At 45.3% G+C, this 19510-nt stretch overlaps 1 protein-coding gene and 1 long non-coding RNA gene across 5 annotated transcripts in view; one reads left to right on the forward strand and one right to left on the reverse strand.

The window, feature by feature from the left end:
- LOC121133544 lies at positions 1 to 14673 on the reverse strand. 3 transcript variants are annotated; one of them, XR_005870423.1, is made up of 5 exons: positions 14091 to 14514; positions 13640 to 13779; positions 11139 to 11416; positions 5566 to 5681; positions 1 to 350 (listed from the first exon to the last, which is right to left on the reverse strand). It is a non-coding gene; the product is annotated as an uncharacterized LOC121133544 (long non-coding RNA). The 3 variants fall into 3 exon arrangements; XR_005870424.1 differs by lacking the exons at positions 5566 to 5681; positions 14091 to 14514 and adding an exon at positions 14595 to 14673; XR_005870422.1 differs by lacking the exon at positions 5566 to 5681.
- The window catches only part of Adpgk (ADP dependent glucokinase), a 17113-nt gene continuing 12254 nt past the window's right edge, over positions 14652 to 19510 (forward strand). For both annotated transcript variants that reach the window (XM_005069630.4, XM_005069631.4), the window contains exon 1: positions 14652 to 15001. In XM_005069630.4, coding sequence (XP_005069687.2) covers positions 14667 to 15001 — 335 coding nt within the window. In that variant the 5' untranslated portion in view covers positions 14652 to 14666. The remainder of the gene's footprint in view (positions 15002 to 19510) is intronic.

Consider the following 19510-nt stretch of genomic DNA (forward strand, 5'->3'; position numbering starts at 1 on the left):
TCATGGTGTTTTATTAGGATAGTAGAAAAGTAACTAAGATATAAGGTGTGGTGTTGGGTTCAGGTCTAGCAGGTCCAAGTCTCAGGGCGGCGTGGGCGAGAAAAGATGAAGCAAGGCCAGACAAGGCAGAGTGGCTACTCTTGGCTTCAGGCGTGAGTACTGCGGTGTCCAGATACGTGGAGGGCAGTGGCTGAGAAATGGGTGTGTGGTACGGCAGCTATCTTAGATGGCTGATAATTTAGAGAAAAAGTCATGTTCCCCCGAGCGTTGTTATCCTAAAAGGAGGCAGAAGTGGCAGTAAATTGTCCTATAGCCCTAACCTCCAGTTGACATCTTCCATGAATCACCACCTAGATCAAAAAGAAAGAAAGAAAACAAAATACTGAAGTAATGTTGGAGGTATATAGTTCAGGGATAGAGTGTAAGTACAAGGCTTTGGACTGCAAACAAAATGAAATAATAAAAATAAAATAAAACACAGAGTTGACCTCTATAGCTTTTTTGTTTTGTTTTGTTTTTTGAGACAGGGTTTCTCTGTGTAGCTTTGGAGCCTGTCCTGGAACTAGCTCTTGTAGACCAGGCTTAGTCTAGAACTCACAGAGATCCTTTGCACTGGAATAAAGGCATGAGCCACCACTGCCCGGCACCCTCTATGTTTTGATATGGAAAAACATCCACAGTATAGTCTTTAGTTGAAAAAAAAATAGATACAGAAAAACAGATTGTTTTTTACTGCAATTGTGTTTCTTAAATGTGTGTTTTTTTGATTGGGGATTTGGCTCAGTGGGTAAAAGTGCTTGTTACTCATGTGAGAACATGAATTGAATCCCTGGCACTCATGCAGGTATGGTTGCACAGGAATCTGTAACCCAGGCACTGTGGGGGATGGGACAGGAGGCCAGCCTAGCTCCAGGTTCAGGAAAGACCCTGCCTCAGGGGAATAAAGTGGAGATGGGAAGAACAGACTACCCAGCATCCTCCTCTGGCTTTCACTGAGGCAATCACACATGCAGGCATTGGCTCACACACACATACCCAGCATCTTCCATGTGTATGTTTGCATAGGCATGTAAAGCAGTCATAAGTTACATAAGAAGCTGGAAGATATAAAGAATGAGAACAAGGAGGACATGAAGACAGACTGCTTTTCACTTAAAAGTCTTTTGCATCGTTCGACACTCTACAGTGATAGGTAGTTTACAGTAACAAATCATTTCAATGTTGAAATTTTTGTTTAAGATGTAAGGGTTTCCTGTGCGAGTTCATTTAGAAAATGAATCCCACTGCTATTAAGCTGTTTTGGAAATTTTTACACATGACAAACCTGTTGTCCAAGCAGCCAGGAAAAATTTGGACAGACTTTTGAAATAGGGATTAAGAAGTGGTCCATGGAGTACTGGCCTAGTGTGCACATCCAGGTGACCTGATTGCATATAGATATTGCTATTTTTCATTTTCTTTGACTCTAACTTGTGGAAAACTGAAAATAATACAATTTATTTCTTTATTCCTTTTTCTTTCTTTCTTTTTGGTTTTATGATACAGTCTCTTTTTTATGTTTTTATTTAAATTAGAAACATGCATGCCTCAAATGTCAATCCCACCTCCCCCCTTTCTCTTTCTTTTATTCTGTTTTTCACACCATGTATCTTGATTCCATTCATTCCCATTTCCCTTTGAATCAACCCTCTACCCCTGCACCCCCCACATAAAACAAAATTCAAGAGAAAAAAGGAAGAAAATAAAATGAGAGAAATAAAAGAGGAAGGAATTAAAAATCTCATCATGGAGGCTGGGGTGTGACACAAGTCATGCCATACACCCCTTTGTCCATATATCTCTGTTTGTAAGTGCTCATTGCAGAGAGTCATCGGGCTGGGTGGTGGTGGCGCACGCCTTTAACCCAGAACTTGGGAGGCAGAGGTAAGCGGATAACTGTGAGTTTGAAGCCAGCCTGGTCTACAGAGTGAGTTCCAAGACAGGCTCCAAAAGCTACACAGAGAAACCCTGTGTTGAAAAACCGATAGATAGGTAGGTAGATAGATAGATAGATAGATAGATAGATAGATAGATAGATATCATTGTTCTGGTTCCAGGTCCCTGATCTCCACTGCACATTCAATGCTGGGCCTCCACTAGGACTCTTCCTGGACATCCTGCTGCCACGCTGTGTTATGGAGACCCTGTGTTTGGGCCTGCGAGCCAGGTGCCTTCACACACTCCAGCAGATCATAGAGGGGGTTCATGTTGGGGCAGGCCAAGTCATAGCCCTGGGTCTGCTGCCTGGGCAGCTGTAGGGTTAGTCCGCCGGATAGGAAATGGGAAAGCTGTCCCATGGTCACAAGTTCAGGGCTGACTCACTACACCTGCACTAACAGGATTGGCTCTGTTGTGCTGCCCTGGTGGTACAGGGTCTGCTCTCCCGAGTGTTGTAGCTGGTGGGGATCAGGGATGGCTCTCCTATACTTACCATCTCAGGGCCTACAGGGCCATTCCTCCCACCACCAACAAATGCTGTGCAGTGAAGAGGGAAATCATCCCACCCCCATTCCTGCCCAACTGTGGAAGAAGCCAGTTTTGTATCAGTTATGAAATTCATTTCATAATCTACTTGATCAGTCATTTGTGAAGTTAGTTTTCCTACTGTCTTCTGCCTATGTTGCCAGTCCTACTCATGAATTAAATAACATCTTAGACATAGGTTCTTTTGTTTGTTTGTTTGTTTGTTTTTTGAGACAGGGTTTCTCTGTGTAACAACCCTAGCTGTCTGGAACTTGCTGTGTAGACCAGACAGGCTTTGAACCTACAGAGATCAGAGATCTGCCTGCTCCTGCCTCCCAAATGCTGGGATTACTGATGTAAGCCATCACCACCCAGCAGACATAGGTTCTTAATTTACATTTGTGTAAGATTCATGTTTTCTTCTCTTTGAAAAAACACTTCTGTGGGGTACTAGGGAGACCATTCAGTGGCTAAACTGACTCTAAGCAGGCCCGAGTTTGAATCCCGGGGCCCAGACAGAAGTCAGTGGCAGCAGCAGTGTCTATAACTACAGCAGTGGGAGGGTAGACATTGGTGAACCCTTGGAGCTGATTGGCTACTCGACCTAGCTGAGTAGATGAACCCCAGGTTCAGTGAGAAACCTTGTGGCAAAAAAATAAAAGTTTTGGTTGGTGGCGCACACCTTTAATCCCAGCACTCGGGAGGCAGAGGCAGGCGGATCTCTGTGAGTTCGAGACCAGCCTGGACTACCAAGTGAGTTCCAGGACAGCCTCCAAAGCCACAGAGAAACCCTGTCTCGAAAAACCAAAAAAAATAAATAAATAAAAGTGAGGCCTGGTGTGGCGGCACAGGCCTTTAATCAGCACTGGGGAGGCGGAGGCAGGTGGATCTTTGTGACCAGCCTATCCATCGAGTTTCAGGTTAGCCTAGGCTACCCAGTAAGACACTGTCTAAAAATAAAATAAAGTTCTATCGAGCATCGACATCTGGTCTCCATATACAAAGGCAAACACACATACATATATACCTCGGGGATGGGAGGGCTGAGGAGGGGTTAGCTAAGTGCTACCTCTCAAGTGCTTGTCTTCTACACAGGACTTGGAATCCGTCCCCAGAAACCACATGAAAATGCTGGGCATGGTGGCACTCCTAAAATCCCGCACTAGGAGGCAGAGACAGGAAGACCCCTAAGACTCAGCTGTCTGTCGAGCCTAAATGGTGAGCTCTAGGCCAGTGAGAGACTGGATTCCTAAGGATGACACCCAAAGCCATCCTCCTACCTCCACATGCACTCACACCTGCTCTGTGGAGTTTCCAGACCAGAAGGGGCCACGTGGGGTGTACATGGAGCAATGTTCCTCCTGGGCTGTCTCCTGTGCTCTCCGAGATAGAAGTGGCTCCTCCATTCATACGCAGAGGTCTGGGATGATCTGGGAGGACTTCAGGAAGGCTGCCCCAGGTGGTAATCTTGGTGTGTGTGGTGTGTTGTGTGTGTGTGTGTGTGTGTGTGTGGTATGTGTTGTGTGAGTGTGTGGTGTGTGTGGTGTGTGTGGTGTGTGTGTGTGGGGGGTGTGTGTGTGTGTGTGTGTGGTATGTGTTGTGTGAGTGTGTGGTGTGTGTGGTGTGTGTGGTGTGTGTGTGTGTGGGGTGTGTGTGTGTGTGTGTGTGTGTGTGTGTGTGTGTGTGTGTGTGTGTGTGTGTGTTCTTCTGTGAAAGAGATCCCAAGGTCCAGAGCTGTGGGTCGGATCGCCGAGTGGCTCGCCTAGCGCTGCGGCGGCTCTAGCGGTGTGCTCGCAGCATCCCCTGCTGGCGAAAAGGCGCGCCTCGCGAGCTGGCAACCCCGGGGAACCGCCCACTTGTGTGAAGCTCCGGGCCTTGGAGCCCCGTGGTTCAGCGGACAACAGCAGCGGCTGGCTTCATTCCTGAAGACCAGTTAGGTTCTTTGCAACCGGAGACGCCGAGTCCAAGCAACTTCATTGCTGCGGGATCCCATACCCACTGGAGAAACAGTCGCCCAAAGCGTCAATCCAATGCACCACTATGGGACCTTAAGAACTTCCCTCACCCAGACTATCATTTCCCGCCCACACCCCTGCCCTCCTTGTCCTAGAGTTCTGGTGTGGCTGTGCTGTACTCAGCGCGCCCCCTTTCCCTGATCTGGGAATTCCGCAGAGCAGAAAGATAGAGGTGTGAGGTGGGGTTGCCTTTCCCTACTTCCAAAGGAGGTTTGACTACATCATTCAGAAACATTTGACGCAGCATATGCAGCCTTGGGACTAGCAAATCCTTCTGTGTGACAAACTCAACAAGGCAGGCTTTGTGAGTTCTAGGCCGGCTTGGTCTACATAGTGAGTTCCAGAGTAGCCAGAGCTACGTAGGAAGACCCTGTTTCAAAAGAGAAAAAAGAAACTCAACAAGGATTTTGCTCTAGGAATGTTTAGACATTGTGCACAACAGCTGTGGTAATATATGTTTATGATTTATTAAAGCTTGCATGAGGATTCAGAAAGCAAAGTCAGCCACAAACCACAGAAAACAGGCACACACCTCTAATCTCAGCAGCCAGAAGCTAGGAGGTGGTAGTATACACCTTTAATCCTAGGACTCATGACATGAGGTAGAGGTTCTCCGTGAGTTCAAGGTCACCCAGGGATACAAGAGATTGAACTAGTCTAAAAGACTAACAGATCACATACTTTAACTCCAGCACTAGGGAGGTATAAAAGACAAAAGCAGGGTCTTCAGTATTCAGCATGAGGCATTCATTCTCCAGCCATGCTGAGCAGATGTTACAGTCTGAGGCTTGGTGAGAGCTCGAGGAGACAGAATCAGCCCATTCAGCCTGAGCTTGAGATGAGAACTAGTGACTGGCCGCTTTGCTTCCCTGATCTTCAACTTGAGCCCCAGTATCTGTCCCCAGGTCCTTTTATTTTTCTTGTTACAAACAGCCCTACATTTGAGCACAGTCTAACCCTCTACTTGTACTTTAAATAAATAAGAGCCTGCACCAACAAGAACAATCTCATTGAATAAAATGCCTTAGTGATATATCAAAATGCTCACCCTGGCTAGGTAAAATGGTCACAATACAGCATAAATAATAAAATCTGGCCAGGGATGTAGCTTGGTGGTAGAACACTTGCCTACCATGTGCCAGGCCCCGGGTTGCTCCAAAGCACCTAAAAGAGTAGGAAATAAAAGTCCATTTCTGTAAATATACATGTGTGTACACATTAAAATGATTTTATTCATAGGTTAAATCAGAGTAGGAAATAAAAGTCCATTTCTGTAAATATGCATGCATGTGTATACATTAAAATGATTTTATTCATAGGTTAAATCAGTTTTTTTTTTACTCTTCAAAATAGGAACTAAAAAGACTGAACAGTAGTATTAGGGGTGATTTAAAACTTCCTTAGTAAACTGCACATAGTGGCAAGCATGGTTAATTCAAGCACTGGGGAGGCAGAGGCAGACAGAACTGTGTGAATCCTAGACCAGCCAGGACGACACAGTGAGACCCTGTCTCAGAAATAAAATAAAAATAATTTCTTTTCAATCTTCTATATTTCTTTTTTTTGTTTTTGTTTTTGTTTTTTGAGACAGGGTTTCTTTGTATTGTTTTGGAGGCTGGCCTCAAACTCACAGAGATCCTCCTGCCTTTGTGTCCCAAGTGCTGGGATTTAAAGGCGTGCGCCACCAACACCCAGCTACTCTTCTATATTTCTAAGCAATATTGTGAGCACATGTATGATGTTGTGAGCTTGCTTTCAAGCAGAAGAGGCCCACTGCTTTCTTCCCCACCCCAAGAGGCCTAACGAGGTGGGTTAGAAAGGATGGGCATTAATAAGGCGTTTCCTTTTCCCAGATCCCAGGATAGCCACAGAAACAGCTGTTGTGACAACAAAGTTTTCAGTGTTGATATTAACAGGGTTTATAGCACGACTAGACTGTATTGTAGACTAAAACACACTTCAAAAAACAAAGCCTGGTGCTGCAGGAATCTCAGCTACTCCAGAGGCTGAAACATTAATGAAAGTTCAAGCACTGACTGGACAATTCTGGGAGACCCTAAATTGAGACCCTGTATCAAAATAAGATAATAATAGAGGCTGGAGAGATGGCTCAGCAGTTAAGAACACTGGATGCTCTTCCAGAGGACCAGGGTTCAGTTCCCACATGGATGCTCACAACTGTCTGTAACTCCAGTTCCAGGGGACCTGACACCAATGGCAAAATACCAATGCATATAAAATTAAAAATATAAATTAAAATTCCTTAAAAAGAGATAATAACAGGGGGAATGACTAGCGTGGGCCAAGTCCTTAGGTTCAATCTTTTACCTGGGGGAGGGGGGGGAATTTATTCTGGGGGTTAAAGTGCAATATGTATCTACTCGTGTTGTAATGGGTTGAGTAATCGTCACATGTGCCAAGCCTTTGTTGCAAAAATGTTGCTATTTGCAGTAAGATGTGGTTTCTCTCTTGTTCTAACTCTATGCAAATCAGAGCTCATGAACCGGGATTCTAGTGAGGCGGCAACAGAATCTCTCCACTTCCCTCCAGGTTGGCATCTCTGGGCTATTTAAAAGATGGAAAGCCATCGTATGGAGTCTGTGGTGATAAATCAAACTGTCACACTGGAGCAGGTCCCCCAGATTCTCCCAGGCACAAAAACAGTACTGAAACTGTCTCTTAGTCTTCTGCCTTCTGAGACTTAGCAAAGTGGAATTGGGTGAAAATCAAGCAACAGAATCTGTTTTTTAATAGCATTTCTCAGAAAAACCTAGCCCACATTGTGAGTTTTACTCCTCCCTCTCTCCTTCCCTTCTCTCTCTCTCTCTCTCTCTCTCTCTCTCTCTCTCTCTCTCTCTCTCTCTCTCTCTCTCTCTCTCTCTCTCTCTCTCTGAAACAGGGTTTCACTATGTAGCCCAAGCTAGCCTGGAACTCTCTATGTAGACCAGACACACACACAGAAAAACCTGCCTCTGCCTCCAAAGTCCTGGGATTAAAGACCTGTGCCACCATGCTCATTTGTAACTTGCTAACATAACTTTAACTAAATATATGTGGTATTTGTTGTGAAAATACCATGTTTTTGTTAAGACTAATTTTCCAGTGAACTATCATCCACTTTTTATAATTGAAGCTAAACTTGATTGTTCAAAACAGTAACCATGCTCATTTGTAACTTGCTAACATAACTTTAACTAAATATATGTGGTATTTGTTGTGAAAATACCATGTTTTTGTTAAGACTAATTTTCCAGTGAACTATCATCCACTTTTTATAATTGAAGCTAAACTTGATTGTTCAAAACAGTAAATAGTGGCCAAAACTAAAAGAAACCAAAACAACAAACAAACAACAACAACAACAAAAACATTGTATTACAGTTTCAACCTTAGAACTGAATCACTTCATTAATCTTGTTTGCAATAGACTTCAAGGAACTATAATGTCCCCTCAGAAGAAGATATAGTAGATTAGTTGCTGCATTAATTGACTGGGAGTGGGGACAGGTATAAATATAAATGGGGATTTTGTGAATTGCTTGCTTGCTCCTTCTGGGAGTTTAGGAAGAAAGGACATGAGAACCTGTAGGCCCAGCCACTACTGCAGGAGCTGCTGAAGGAGCTCTGTGGACTCCTACTCCAACTACTGGCCACTGAGAGATTAGCTACTCCCAGCTTAAGCACTATGGCCTGTCTGAGTTACAGATAAGAACCATTGCCATAGAAGGAGGTGACCACAGCCATCTTTGGTCTTCTCTGATTTTTGTCTCAGGGTTTAAAAACAAAGTATGGAGCCGGGCAGTGGTGGCACACGCCTTTAATCCCAGTACTCAGGAGGCAGAAGCAAGTGGATTTCTGTGAGTTTAAGGCCAGCCTGGTCTACAGAACAAGCTCTGGGACAATCAGTGCTACACACACAGAGAAACCCTATTTGGAAAAAGGAAAAAAAAAACCTTCAAAAGTTAGTGGCATAAAAATAGTAATCATGCCGGGCGTTGGTGGCGCACGCCTTTAATCCCAGCACTCGGGAGGCAGAGGCAGGTGGATCTCTGTGAGTTCGAGGCCAGGCTAGACCGACAACCTCCAAAACAGAGAAACCCTGTCTCGTAAAAACCAAAAAAAAGTAATCATTTATTTAGTTTATAGTATGTAAGTCAGTAATTTGGCTAAGTTCAGCTGGGTTGTTCTTTGGGTCTCAAATGGTCTTATTCTTGGTATTGGCTAATATCAATCAGCTGGTAACTTTGCTCTTCTTAGGATTGGCTGGCTGGGAGCTGGGGAGATGGGAGTAGCTAGGCCATGTGTCTTTCACAACTAGTGGGCTTGATCATGTGTCAATTCAGAGTTTCAAAAGAGTGGAAGGATGTTGCTGAAGGCTTTGGCTCAGAATTGGAACATCACATCTGCCATAGCCTAGACTGGGGGACAGGAGAGATCACACCACTCCATGAGAGGACTGTAAAAGACATGGACGTAGGAGAAAGACTCCTGATTTTTTTGTTTGTTTGTTTGTTTTTTGTTTTTCGAGACAGGGTTTCTCTGTGGCTTTGGAGGCTGTCCTGGAACTCGCTTGGTAGTCCAGACTGGTCTCGAACTCACAGAGATCCGCCTGCCTCTGCCTCCCGAGTGCTGGGATTAAAGGCGTGAGCCACCAACGCCCGGCTGACTCCTGATTTTTGTAACATATTGTAGGTAAGAATTAACAAAGAATAGAATAAAATGCCAATGTAGCCGCAGCAGTTACTAAGGAGAAAATGGCGCAAACTGTATTTTCTCCATTCCCAAAACAGAACATTTAGAAGTTGAAATCTTGGGGTTAGAGAAATGGCTCCATGAGTAAACATACTTGCTGTGCAAGCATGAGGAGCTGGGCTTGGATCTCAGCACTTACATAAAAGGCGGGACTTAGTTATAAGCACCTGTCATCTCAGAGCTGTAGGGGGCAGAGACCAGAGGATTGCTAAGGCTTGCTAGCCACAAGTCCAGCTCCATGTTCAGTGAAAGACCTTGTCTTAAGAGAATAAAGTGACAGACAGCAAGATATTTAATATCCTTCTCTGACTTTCATGCACATACATACTGTTGTGCACATCTACACACACATGTACATGTAACACACACGTACACACACAAAAGTCAAAATCCTAACTCCCAGCATCTCAGAATGTGACTCACTTTCGATATAAGGTCTTTAAAAAAAATTAAGGTTAAATGAGGTCATTGGGTATGACCCTCATCAGTATGACTGGCAAGAAAATGCAAAGACAGACTTCTAGGTGGGATAGTGGAGAAGAATCCTGAAACTCAAGGAAAGTAAACAGCAAAGACAACATACAGTGAGCTCTTTGCAAAAGACAAGGTCTATAAGCAAACCCACTAAGCCAGGAGAGATCTCTGCAGTGAAGCAGGTAAGAAAAGGGAGGATCACAGCCCAGCTGGAAGCCCTTTTCAATCAACAAAATCAGCTAGAGTGGTAAGTACTTCAGCTACAAGGTAAGTACCGTTCCTCATAATCAGAGACCTACAGATCAGAGGATGCTGCTGTAAATTGCCAAGGTCCCTGAGAACCACCAGGAAAGGTCCTAGAGCCTCCCTTCCCCCAAGTGACTGAACCCCACGGAGCATGGAGCCCTCCCTGACCATCTGTTCTCACTGGCTCCTCCACCAACCCAGCAATAACTACTACATGGAAACTGCTAGAGCTGAAGGGACCTGGGAATTTCATAGTCCACCTCAGCACAGCTGCACCAGCAGTTCACCTTGTAAGTCTCCCTTTTTCTTTCTTATTCCCTAGTATCTTGTTTTCACTCTTGCATGTGAGCTGTGTGATGGTTTTGCATTTGTATAGTGCTCAGTTAGGTTTCAGGGCTTCTGTGAATGCTTCTCAATCCAGCTTCCCATACCTACTATACCTCTGCCTTTTCCTCTTTCTGTAATCTTTACCCCTTCCTCTTTTTATTTCTCCTCTCCTTCCTTCCTTTCTTTTTTTTTTTTCTTTCTCCTTTTTTTTCTCATCAAGGTCTGCCTGCCTTTGCCTCCCAAGTGCTGGTGTGTGCCACCATGCCTGGCTCACTTCTTTTTAAGAAGATTTCATATATAATTATGAGTATGTTCATGGGAGTGGAGGGGTATGTGGCTGCAGGTCCTCTGAGAGGCCAAAGGTGTAGAATCCCCTGAGGGTGGATTTCCAGCCAGTTGTGAGCCACTCAATGTGAGGGCTGAAAGCCAAACTCAGATTGCAAGCTGAAGAAGAAAAGTCAGTAGAGTTAGGATAGCTTTCAATTTCTTTCCAAACTACTGTATTACAGAAGCACAAACCATATCCCTGCAACATCTGCTATTCTGGTGCCAGCCGGCTGGCTTCCACACTTTCAGAACACAACCCAAGCAGGAGAGCCTGTGGGCTGAAAGGGTTTTGGCTAGTAGTCGTTTGAGATGTCAAGAGAACACTGTGTGGATGTCCATGCTTCATTGTATTTCATTGGTCCTATGAAGCCCCTGGATGCTCAATAGACAAAAACCCCAACAGCTCTAGCCTCTTGCTTTCCCAAGCTCAGCACTTCTCCATCCAATGTAGTTCATCCCAAAGTAGAAGTCTTGGGCCAGTGCCTCGTCACCTACCTCCTGAGATGAGAAGATGCTGCTCCCAGTCTGTGCAAGGAATCCTGTTACCATCAAGGGACATTTGTGCCCTTCTCACAGCCTGTTGCTGACATTCTCTGGTCATGCCCCTGCCTCAGTCCATCTCCTGAGCCTTTCTAGAGCTCTATTAGTGCATGACAGAGAGGAGGGCACCCACTGACCAAGACACAGGCCTTTTGCTTTGGGGTCTTGAGATCCTTTCTTCCTTCTCTTCTCTCTTTGGAGTTGAGATATTATATGTGTAGCTCCAAATGACACTGTAACGATAAGCGACACACACTTACTGAAAGTAAAACTAAGTATTTATTGTAGAAATTACTCACAAGATACCAAACAAGTAACCCAGATGAGCCAAGTAGTTTTCCGCTGCCGAACCGGAAGCCGAACTCAGGGAAAAGAGACTGAGACTTCCTGTGTGCTGTCTTTTATACCTTCCCCGTAACGCCCCCTAGCCATGCCCAAAAGTGGGCCTGGCTAGTGACGTAGTTCACGACCTACGTACATATACGTCTTTATGTCTGGCCGTATACGTCTTTAGTCATGCCTAAAGTGGGTGTGGTTAGCAGTGTGGTAAACCGCCCTTTTATTACCTCATCTGTATGCGCCTCTAGTAAGTCACATGGTTAATGGCGGCATACAGACTTCCTCCTACATATATGTATATATCCTTTATATTCAGGGCTTCTGTGAATGCTTCTCAATCCAGCTTCCCATACCTACTATGCCTCTATCCTTTAAAGTTCTGTTTTGACCTGTGGCTGGCAGTGTTTCTGGCACCAACAAACACCTAACAGGAGATAGTTTCCAGAAAGCAGCTTGGAAGACAACCCAGAGGCCCTGAGATGTGGAAAAGGTGATTAGCCCAGCAACATGGAGACCTTTTGGTCCTACTTTAGTTTCTGCTCCAAGGTGGGAGCCAACTTGCTCCTCAAAACCTTTCAGATCATGGGGGTGATGTGCACTCATGTTCTGATAGGCTCTGCTATTTCCTGTTTAAATCCTAGATGTGCTTTATGACATTCCAAGTCAGAGTCTTGAATGGAACACCTGGAGCCTGTGCTGTTCTTGGAATTTTCTGGAATGCAATCGTCATCCCCCCACACTCCCCCCATCTCATTTTAAGGTCCTAGGAGAGAAAACAAATAGCAAAGGCCATGTCTGGAAGTAATTTGGGTTGGGGGAGTAGTCATGAGGCTCTCTCAGCCTTCTCTCTCTCTCTCTCTCTCTCTTGCTCAGCTCAGGCAATGGAACCTTGTCTGCTCACTCGGAGCTGTTGTGTATAATTGTCCCTAGAAATCTAACTTCTGGAGAAACAACTGACTAGCGAAGCATTCCAGACATTCCAGATGCCAAACAGATAATCTGAAATGACTTTCGTTCATTAAGAAAGCATTTCAAAAAAAAAAAAAAAGCCGGGTGTTGGTGGCGCACGCCTTTAATCCCAGCACTCGGGAGGCAGAGGCAGGTGGATCACTGTGAGTTCGAGGAGACCAGCCTGGTCTACTGAGCGAGTTCCAGGACAGCCTCCAAAGCCACAGAGAAACCCTGTCTCGAAAAACCAAAAAAAAAAAAAAAAAAAAAAAAGCATTTCAAGAGAGACTGTAGTTCCCAGAGAGAAGAGTGCCTGTTCCTGCGTCCCGATAAAGTGGGAGAGGAAATCAAGGCTGCTGTGACTGGTGTGGCCAGAAGTCACACAAGTCTGCATAAACTGTTGCTGGTGTCTGTCCTTCAGCTCCTGGAGCACTGGACCTCTTAATTTGCAGTTGGAATTGAGGTCAAATCTCATCTCCCTGTCTTCCCCAATAGAAATCCACATTGACCCAATTCAGAAGAGGACCAGATTGCCCCAAAAAACTACCAGATGGGATCTAGCTTGCTGGCACAGCCTACAGTGGCACCCACACCACATCTGGACTTTCACATGAGAAATAAACTTTGCCTTTGTTCCATCTCCTGCTATTTAGCCTCTGAGACTAAGTAACAAGTTTTTGCTAGGCTGGAAAGAAGTAGAAGAATCATGTGTGACATGCTGAAAACTTAGTAGCATTCCAAGGGAACTTCACATTGTTGGGGAGTCTTCCCCTAGTCCTCCCAGGCTGTGTGCTTAGTTCACAGTTCAGCTCTCTCTGGTCCTCTCTAAAGTGATCGTGAGAACTTATTTAATGGGCTCCATCCGACATTCAACCACATGACTTTGCCAGTTCATCACCCAATTAATCATAAACACCTGGTACTGGTTCTCCACAAACAGGGGCTAAAAATGCTGCTTAATTGGTTGAGTGCTTGTCTAGAAGGCACAAGACCTTGGGTTCTTCCCGAGCAGTAGGCATGATGATGCACATCTATAATCCGAGCACAGTCCACTGAGGCAGAGGCAGAGGATCAGAAGTACAAAGTCATCCTTGGCAACATAGTGCATTTGAGGCCAGTCTGGGCTACACGAGACCCTATTTAATAAACGCGTAAGTGAATAAACAAACCAGTAAACGGTCTCTGGCCAGTTAATGGATCTGCTGTTTTGGAAATAGATGATGGTGAGTCGCCTCTGGTGACACGGAAACTTGGCAGCTGAGGGACACTACAGAAACAGTTTCTCTGGAACAGGTTGGCATAGGTAACTCTAGGAAAAATAGCATTCATGGAATTACACAGATCTCATATGCCTCTTGGCTTCCCTTTCCCAAATCATCCCAATCTTTTCTTACAAGAAGTTCTCCTTTGAAAAGGACTTAATGGTCAGGTCAGCTGGGTGGGTTGAAGGAGAACGAAGACTAATGTCAAAGATCAAAGCTTGGGTAATATATTTTCACTAACAAGTCCAAAAGTCATGACAGAGTAGAGAATTGGTCAGGGCCTAGCAGAACTGGAAAACAGAAAAATAGAAAGAAACCAGGGTAGACAATGAGGCTGAGAGGGAGCTGGGCATCATACCAAGGGAAGACAGGGCTGGATTTCCGTAGCATCACCGAGAAGAATTAAACCAGGATGTCTATAGTCCCTCTATATTGTACATAAGATCGCATGTCTTTGTGGATTATTCTGAGGTTGTTAAAAGAAAAAGCACCCCTAAAAGGACTATTTTAGGGGCCTGAGTGTTGAATCTGATCTCTAAATCGAAAAAGATTTCAGGCTCAGCTTGTGTCACCGGGAAACCGACTGACTTTTACATAATCGCGAGGTTTGCCTGCTTCGTTATCTACGTATCTCATTTTACTAGAGACGCAAACGTGTTTCCCCTACTCTATCTTGGACTACAGGTGAGTTTCAGGAAGCAGGGATTAGGGCCACACTCAGTCTTTGTTCATCCAAGATCGGGACCGCACAACAGTGCCACCCAGCGTCAGGACGAGAACAAACAGACTCCCCAGTGCTCGCGCTGTTGTCGCTCCGCCCAGAGCCCCGCCCAGAGCCCACCCATAGCTCCGCCCAGAACACCTTCCACACTCCAGCCATAGTTCCACCCACAGCTATGGTCACCAGTAGCTCCGCCCGTAGGGGGAGGAGCATATGGCGCGCGGGTGTGACGCAAACTCGTACACGTCATCACGCGCCCAGCTGGGAGGAGGCGCAAGCCGAGAGAGGATCCTGTCGCCCCCAGTGCGGCGGTGTGTTCGCAAGGCGATGTGGCGCGGCTCTGCGTGCGCTGGCTTCCTGGCGCTGGCCGTGGGCTGCGTATTTCTGCTGGAGCCGGAGCTGCCGGGCTCGGCGCTGCGCTCTCTCTGGAGCTCGCTGCGGCTGGGACCGGTGTCCCCCGGACCTCTGTCCCCCGAGGGCCGGCTGGCGGCCGCCTGGGATGCCCTCATCGTGCAGCCCGCCCGGCGCTGGCGCCGCGTGGCTGTGGGGTGAGTGCCTGCGGGGCCTGCGGCTCTGGGCCTCCCCGGGAAGTGCGCGCGCCCCGGGGTCTGCCCTGGACGCGCTGGTGTCCGCGTTGCCCTCCTGGCAAAAGTGTCGGACGTGTGAGACGAGCCTTTCGTCATCTCTGCAGGGGCACCGCACAATTTTCCCTCTCGGCTGGCCTTGCCCTTTTCTTCTCCGCGTAAAACCTAGCCTCTTAGAAATCTAACTCTGCCTGTCACCTATATTTTTTGAGGTTACTCCATTGTCCCGACTTCCAGCCCTTCTCGGCGGACTGTTCTCTGGCGGTCAGATTCCTATTCCAACACTCTTTCTGTTCTGAACTTGAAGCTGAATGCCTTCTGTCTCTAGCTGTTGACTTTATTTCTTTACGTCATCTCGTCCGAAGATCACTGTACCAAAACTGCTCATTTTCAAAGTCAGCATTTTTTGTTACGGTTTCATTATCAGCTCTCTGTGCCCTTCACGATTAGCACGCCCTTCTTGTAACTACTTTCTTCCCCATACTGAGTGACAGTCCATACTTTTACGATTCTCCCATATAAGTACGATTCTCCCATATAAGAAAGAGGGCACTCCCTCTTTCTTTTTAAAACTCTTAGAAATGGAATTTTTTTTACACAAACCTTAGCCCCCCTCTTCCAGTTCGGCTTGGTTTTCTTGTCATCTCAAAGATGCCATACAACAGCAAGTTTTTTATCTTTCTTTCTTTTTGTATGTTTTTCTTTAGGTTGAATTTGTTGAGTTTTTGTTTCTTTTTGAACTAGGGCATCCTTGACTGGTCTGGAACTTATGTAAATCAGTAGTGGGCCTCAAACTTAGATATGCCTGCTCCTGACTCCTGTGCTGGTGTTGCAGTCACAAGAGGCCCTACAAAAACAAGCCTGTCAGGTACCCTTCTATCTTGTGAGGATGTTGTGGCTAAGTGAAGTAAAGCAAAGCTGACCTGAATCAATGAAATAATCATGTTATTTTCCCAATATTACTTAACCTTTGAAAGTACTCACATGTGAACTAGTTTTGTATCCAAGCACTCTTTTTTACTGTGTATTTCTTACCTCTTTCCAAGTCCATAGTCTCTTCACCCACCCCCTTTATCAGATTCTTTTTTTCTATGTGTATGAGTATTTTGTCAGCGAGTTTGTCTGTGCAGTGCCAGCCAAGAACCTCTGATCCCCTGGGACTGGAATCATGAACAGTTGTAAGCTGCGACTTGAACCTGGGTCTTCTGCAAGAGGATCCTGCTCTTACCCAGTGAACCATCTCTCTAGCCTTCTTTTAAGATTTATTTATTATATATACAGTGTTCTGCCTGCATTCCAGAAGAGGGCGCCAGATCTCATTATAGATGGTTGGGAGCCACCATGTGGTTGCTGGGAATTGAACTCAGGACCTCTGGAAGAGCAGCAGCCAGTGCTGTTAACCTCTGAGCCATCTCTCCAACTCCTCTCTAGCCTTCTTTATCCAAGTCTTACTTTAAGAGTTAATTTTTTAAATGTATATGTGTGGGAGTGGGTATGAGTGCAGGTCCCCTTGGAGGCCAGGATTGGATCACCTGGAGCTGAATTATATGTGCTTGTGAGTTACCCAAACTGGTAGTAGGAAATTGAATTCTGTTCTCTGGGAGAACAGCTTGTGTGTTTTTGTTTTGTTTTGTTTTTTTTAAAGATCTATTTATTTACTATGTCTACAGTGTTCTGCCTACATGTATGCCTTCAGGCCAGAAGAGGGCACCAGATCTCTTAGGGATGGTTGTGAGCTACCATGTGGTTGCTGAGAATTGAACTCAGGACCTCTGGAAGAGCAGTCTGTGCTCTTAACCTCTGAGCCCTCTCTCCAGCCCTGCAGCCTGTTCTTAACTGATGAGCCTTCTCCAGTCCTCCTTTTATGATTTTGTTTCTTCTTCTTCTTCCTTTTTTTTTTAATTTTTTTTCAAGACACGGTTTTTCTGTATAGCCCAGGCTGTCCTGGAACTCTCTTCCTCGAACTCTCAGAGATTCACCTATCTCTGCCTCCTAAGTGCTGGATCTAAAGGTGTGTGCCACCACTGCCCAACTCTCTTATCAGATTCTTGATCATGTTTGAGCGGTGCCAGGTGTGTGTTGAGTTCTGACTGTGTATGTATGGAGGAAGCCAAGTTTCTGCTGCCTTTGTTAGAAGCAGATAGATTCATTATTGTACAACTTGGGCTGCTAAAACAGAATAATTCAGACTAATTGCTTAAAAAACAACAGAACTTTCTGGTGGCTCTGAAGTCTTATCATCCTAAGTCAAGGTTCCAGAGTAGTTTCTAGAGAAGCTGATTAAGCTGATTTCTGGGGGCTCCAGTTACCTTGTAGCTGGCTAGCTTATTGTGTTCTCACATGACTTTTACTTGTAGTCCAGAGTGATGTCTCTTCCTGTAGTGGATACCATTCCTGTTGGATTAGGGGCCACCTCTGCTACCCATTTAACCTTAATTGCTTCCCCTAAGGCCCTAAGTCTGGTGATTGGGGTTTGTCTTAGTCCCTTCTCTATTGCCATAACAAGACACCACAATGAAAGCAACTTACAGAAGAGTTTTTGGGGACTTACAGTTTCAGAGGATGAGTCCATAACCATCATGACAGGGAACATGGCAGCAGGCAGGCAACCATGATACTGGAGTAGAGGCTGAGAGTTTATATCCTTATTCAAAAGTAGGAGGCAGAGAGATAGCACTGAGAAGGGCATGGGCTTTTGAAACCCCACCCATAGTGATACACCTCTTCAACAAGGCCACACCCCCTAATCTTTCCCAAACTGTTTCACCAACTGGGGACCACGTGTTCAAATACATGAGCTAATGGGGACCATTCTTACTCAAGCCACCATAGGGTTTCCACATAGGTGAGGTTGGGGCTACCATTGTCTATAACAGTTGTGAAAGGTGCTGTGTTCAGCTACTGATAAGGGTAAGGTTGTCCCAAAGAACTAATTCCTCCTAGGATGGGATAATAAAAAAAACTCTAAGAAGATGACATTCTGTTTTCTATTGTTACGTAGTAATGGGTCACCTCAAAACTTAGTAACTTAAAACAGCCATATTTCATGATCTTTTATTATTCTAAGATATGATTGGGTCCAACTTACTAGCTTTTGGGAGTCTTCTACAGTTATAGTAGGACAGTGACTGGGACCAGATTTATCATTAAGATTGATCATGGCTGGACTTCCACTGGGGTTTTACACCTACAGGAGGCATCTCCTAGCTGTTCAGATTCTCACAGCACGGAGACTAGGCTAGGAGAGTGCCTGAAGAGGATCAGGCAAGATGGCTTAACCATAGGATCAGATTTCTCAGAGTCTGGTCTACCTGGTTTTAAGGGGAGGGGACATGGATCATTCCTTGTTGGGAAAAATATCAAAATTATATAGTAACAAAAACATGTGGCCAGGTGTTGGTGGCTTACGCCTTTAATCCCAGCACTCGGGAGACGGACAGGCGAATCTCTGTGAGTTCGAGGTCAGCTTGGTCTACAGAGCGAGTTCCAGAACAGCCTCCAAAACAACACAGAGAAACCCTGTCTTGAAAAACAACAACAACAAAAAACATGTGTATGGAAAATCTTGTTAAGACCATAATAGAAAATATATTCCATAGTAATTCCATAGTAACTTGTGTGACAGATCTAGAGAGAACAGAAAGATTTCTTCAGGTCAAGGCAAGGGAATAGCTACATCTAAACAAGAACTGAGTGTGGGAAAGTCGGCAAGAGGCCACTGGAAAGAAACAGGGCACATCAGCTGTGGTGGTGCACTCCTGAACTTGCAGCCCTGGGAGCTGAGGTGGGAAGATGGTGCGCTTGGGGCCATCTGGATTACAGTAGGAAAACTGTTGGAATAAGAATGCTGAGAAGGAAGTCTTGGAAGTTTTGTAATTCACAGTAACAGTAATGGAAAAGAGCTTTAAGTTTTATGAACAGGCAAGTGCCCCTAAAGTTCCTTGTTGAAAATATCTGATGGAAATGGAAAAGATAGATTTTTGAGCAGCTGTTTTAACCTGTTCCAACTGCTCAGCACCTTTCTGTGGCCAGCACAAACCCACTATCAACATTATTTCTTACCCAGAGATGTTTTTAAATGTAAACGTAGGGCATGGTGTGGGGGTGGATTGTAGTTTGACAGGTTGATTCATTTTTCACTCAAAACACACAGTTTAGTGTGGTTCATAAGGCGGTTATCTGGAGACCCTGACAAATGGTGAAGGGATGAAAGAACTGAAACCATTGCTTGGCAGTGATACTGGAGGCTAAGCTTGCAGATGCTGGATTGCAGGGTGGATAGGCAGTTAAAGAAAGCAAGCCCTCCATACCAGGTGTAGCAACTTTATGAAGCTGGTGGTTCTAAGTATTACATCATCACAAATGATAAGCCGTCTTAGAATTACTGGTTCCCCAGTCATACACACACAGCCATCGGGTGTTGGAAGTACAGTGTGAGACTGGTCTTCCCCATTCTGAAAGAAGGCTTTACTA

The sequence above is a fragment of the Mesocricetus auratus genome, unplaced genomic scaffold (assembly GCF_017639785.1).
Source record: "Mesocricetus auratus isolate SY011 unplaced genomic scaffold, BCM_Maur_2.0 Super-Scaffold_100022, whole genome shotgun sequence".
Lineage (NCBI taxonomy): Eukaryota > Metazoa > Chordata > Mammalia > Rodentia > Cricetidae > Mesocricetus > Mesocricetus auratus.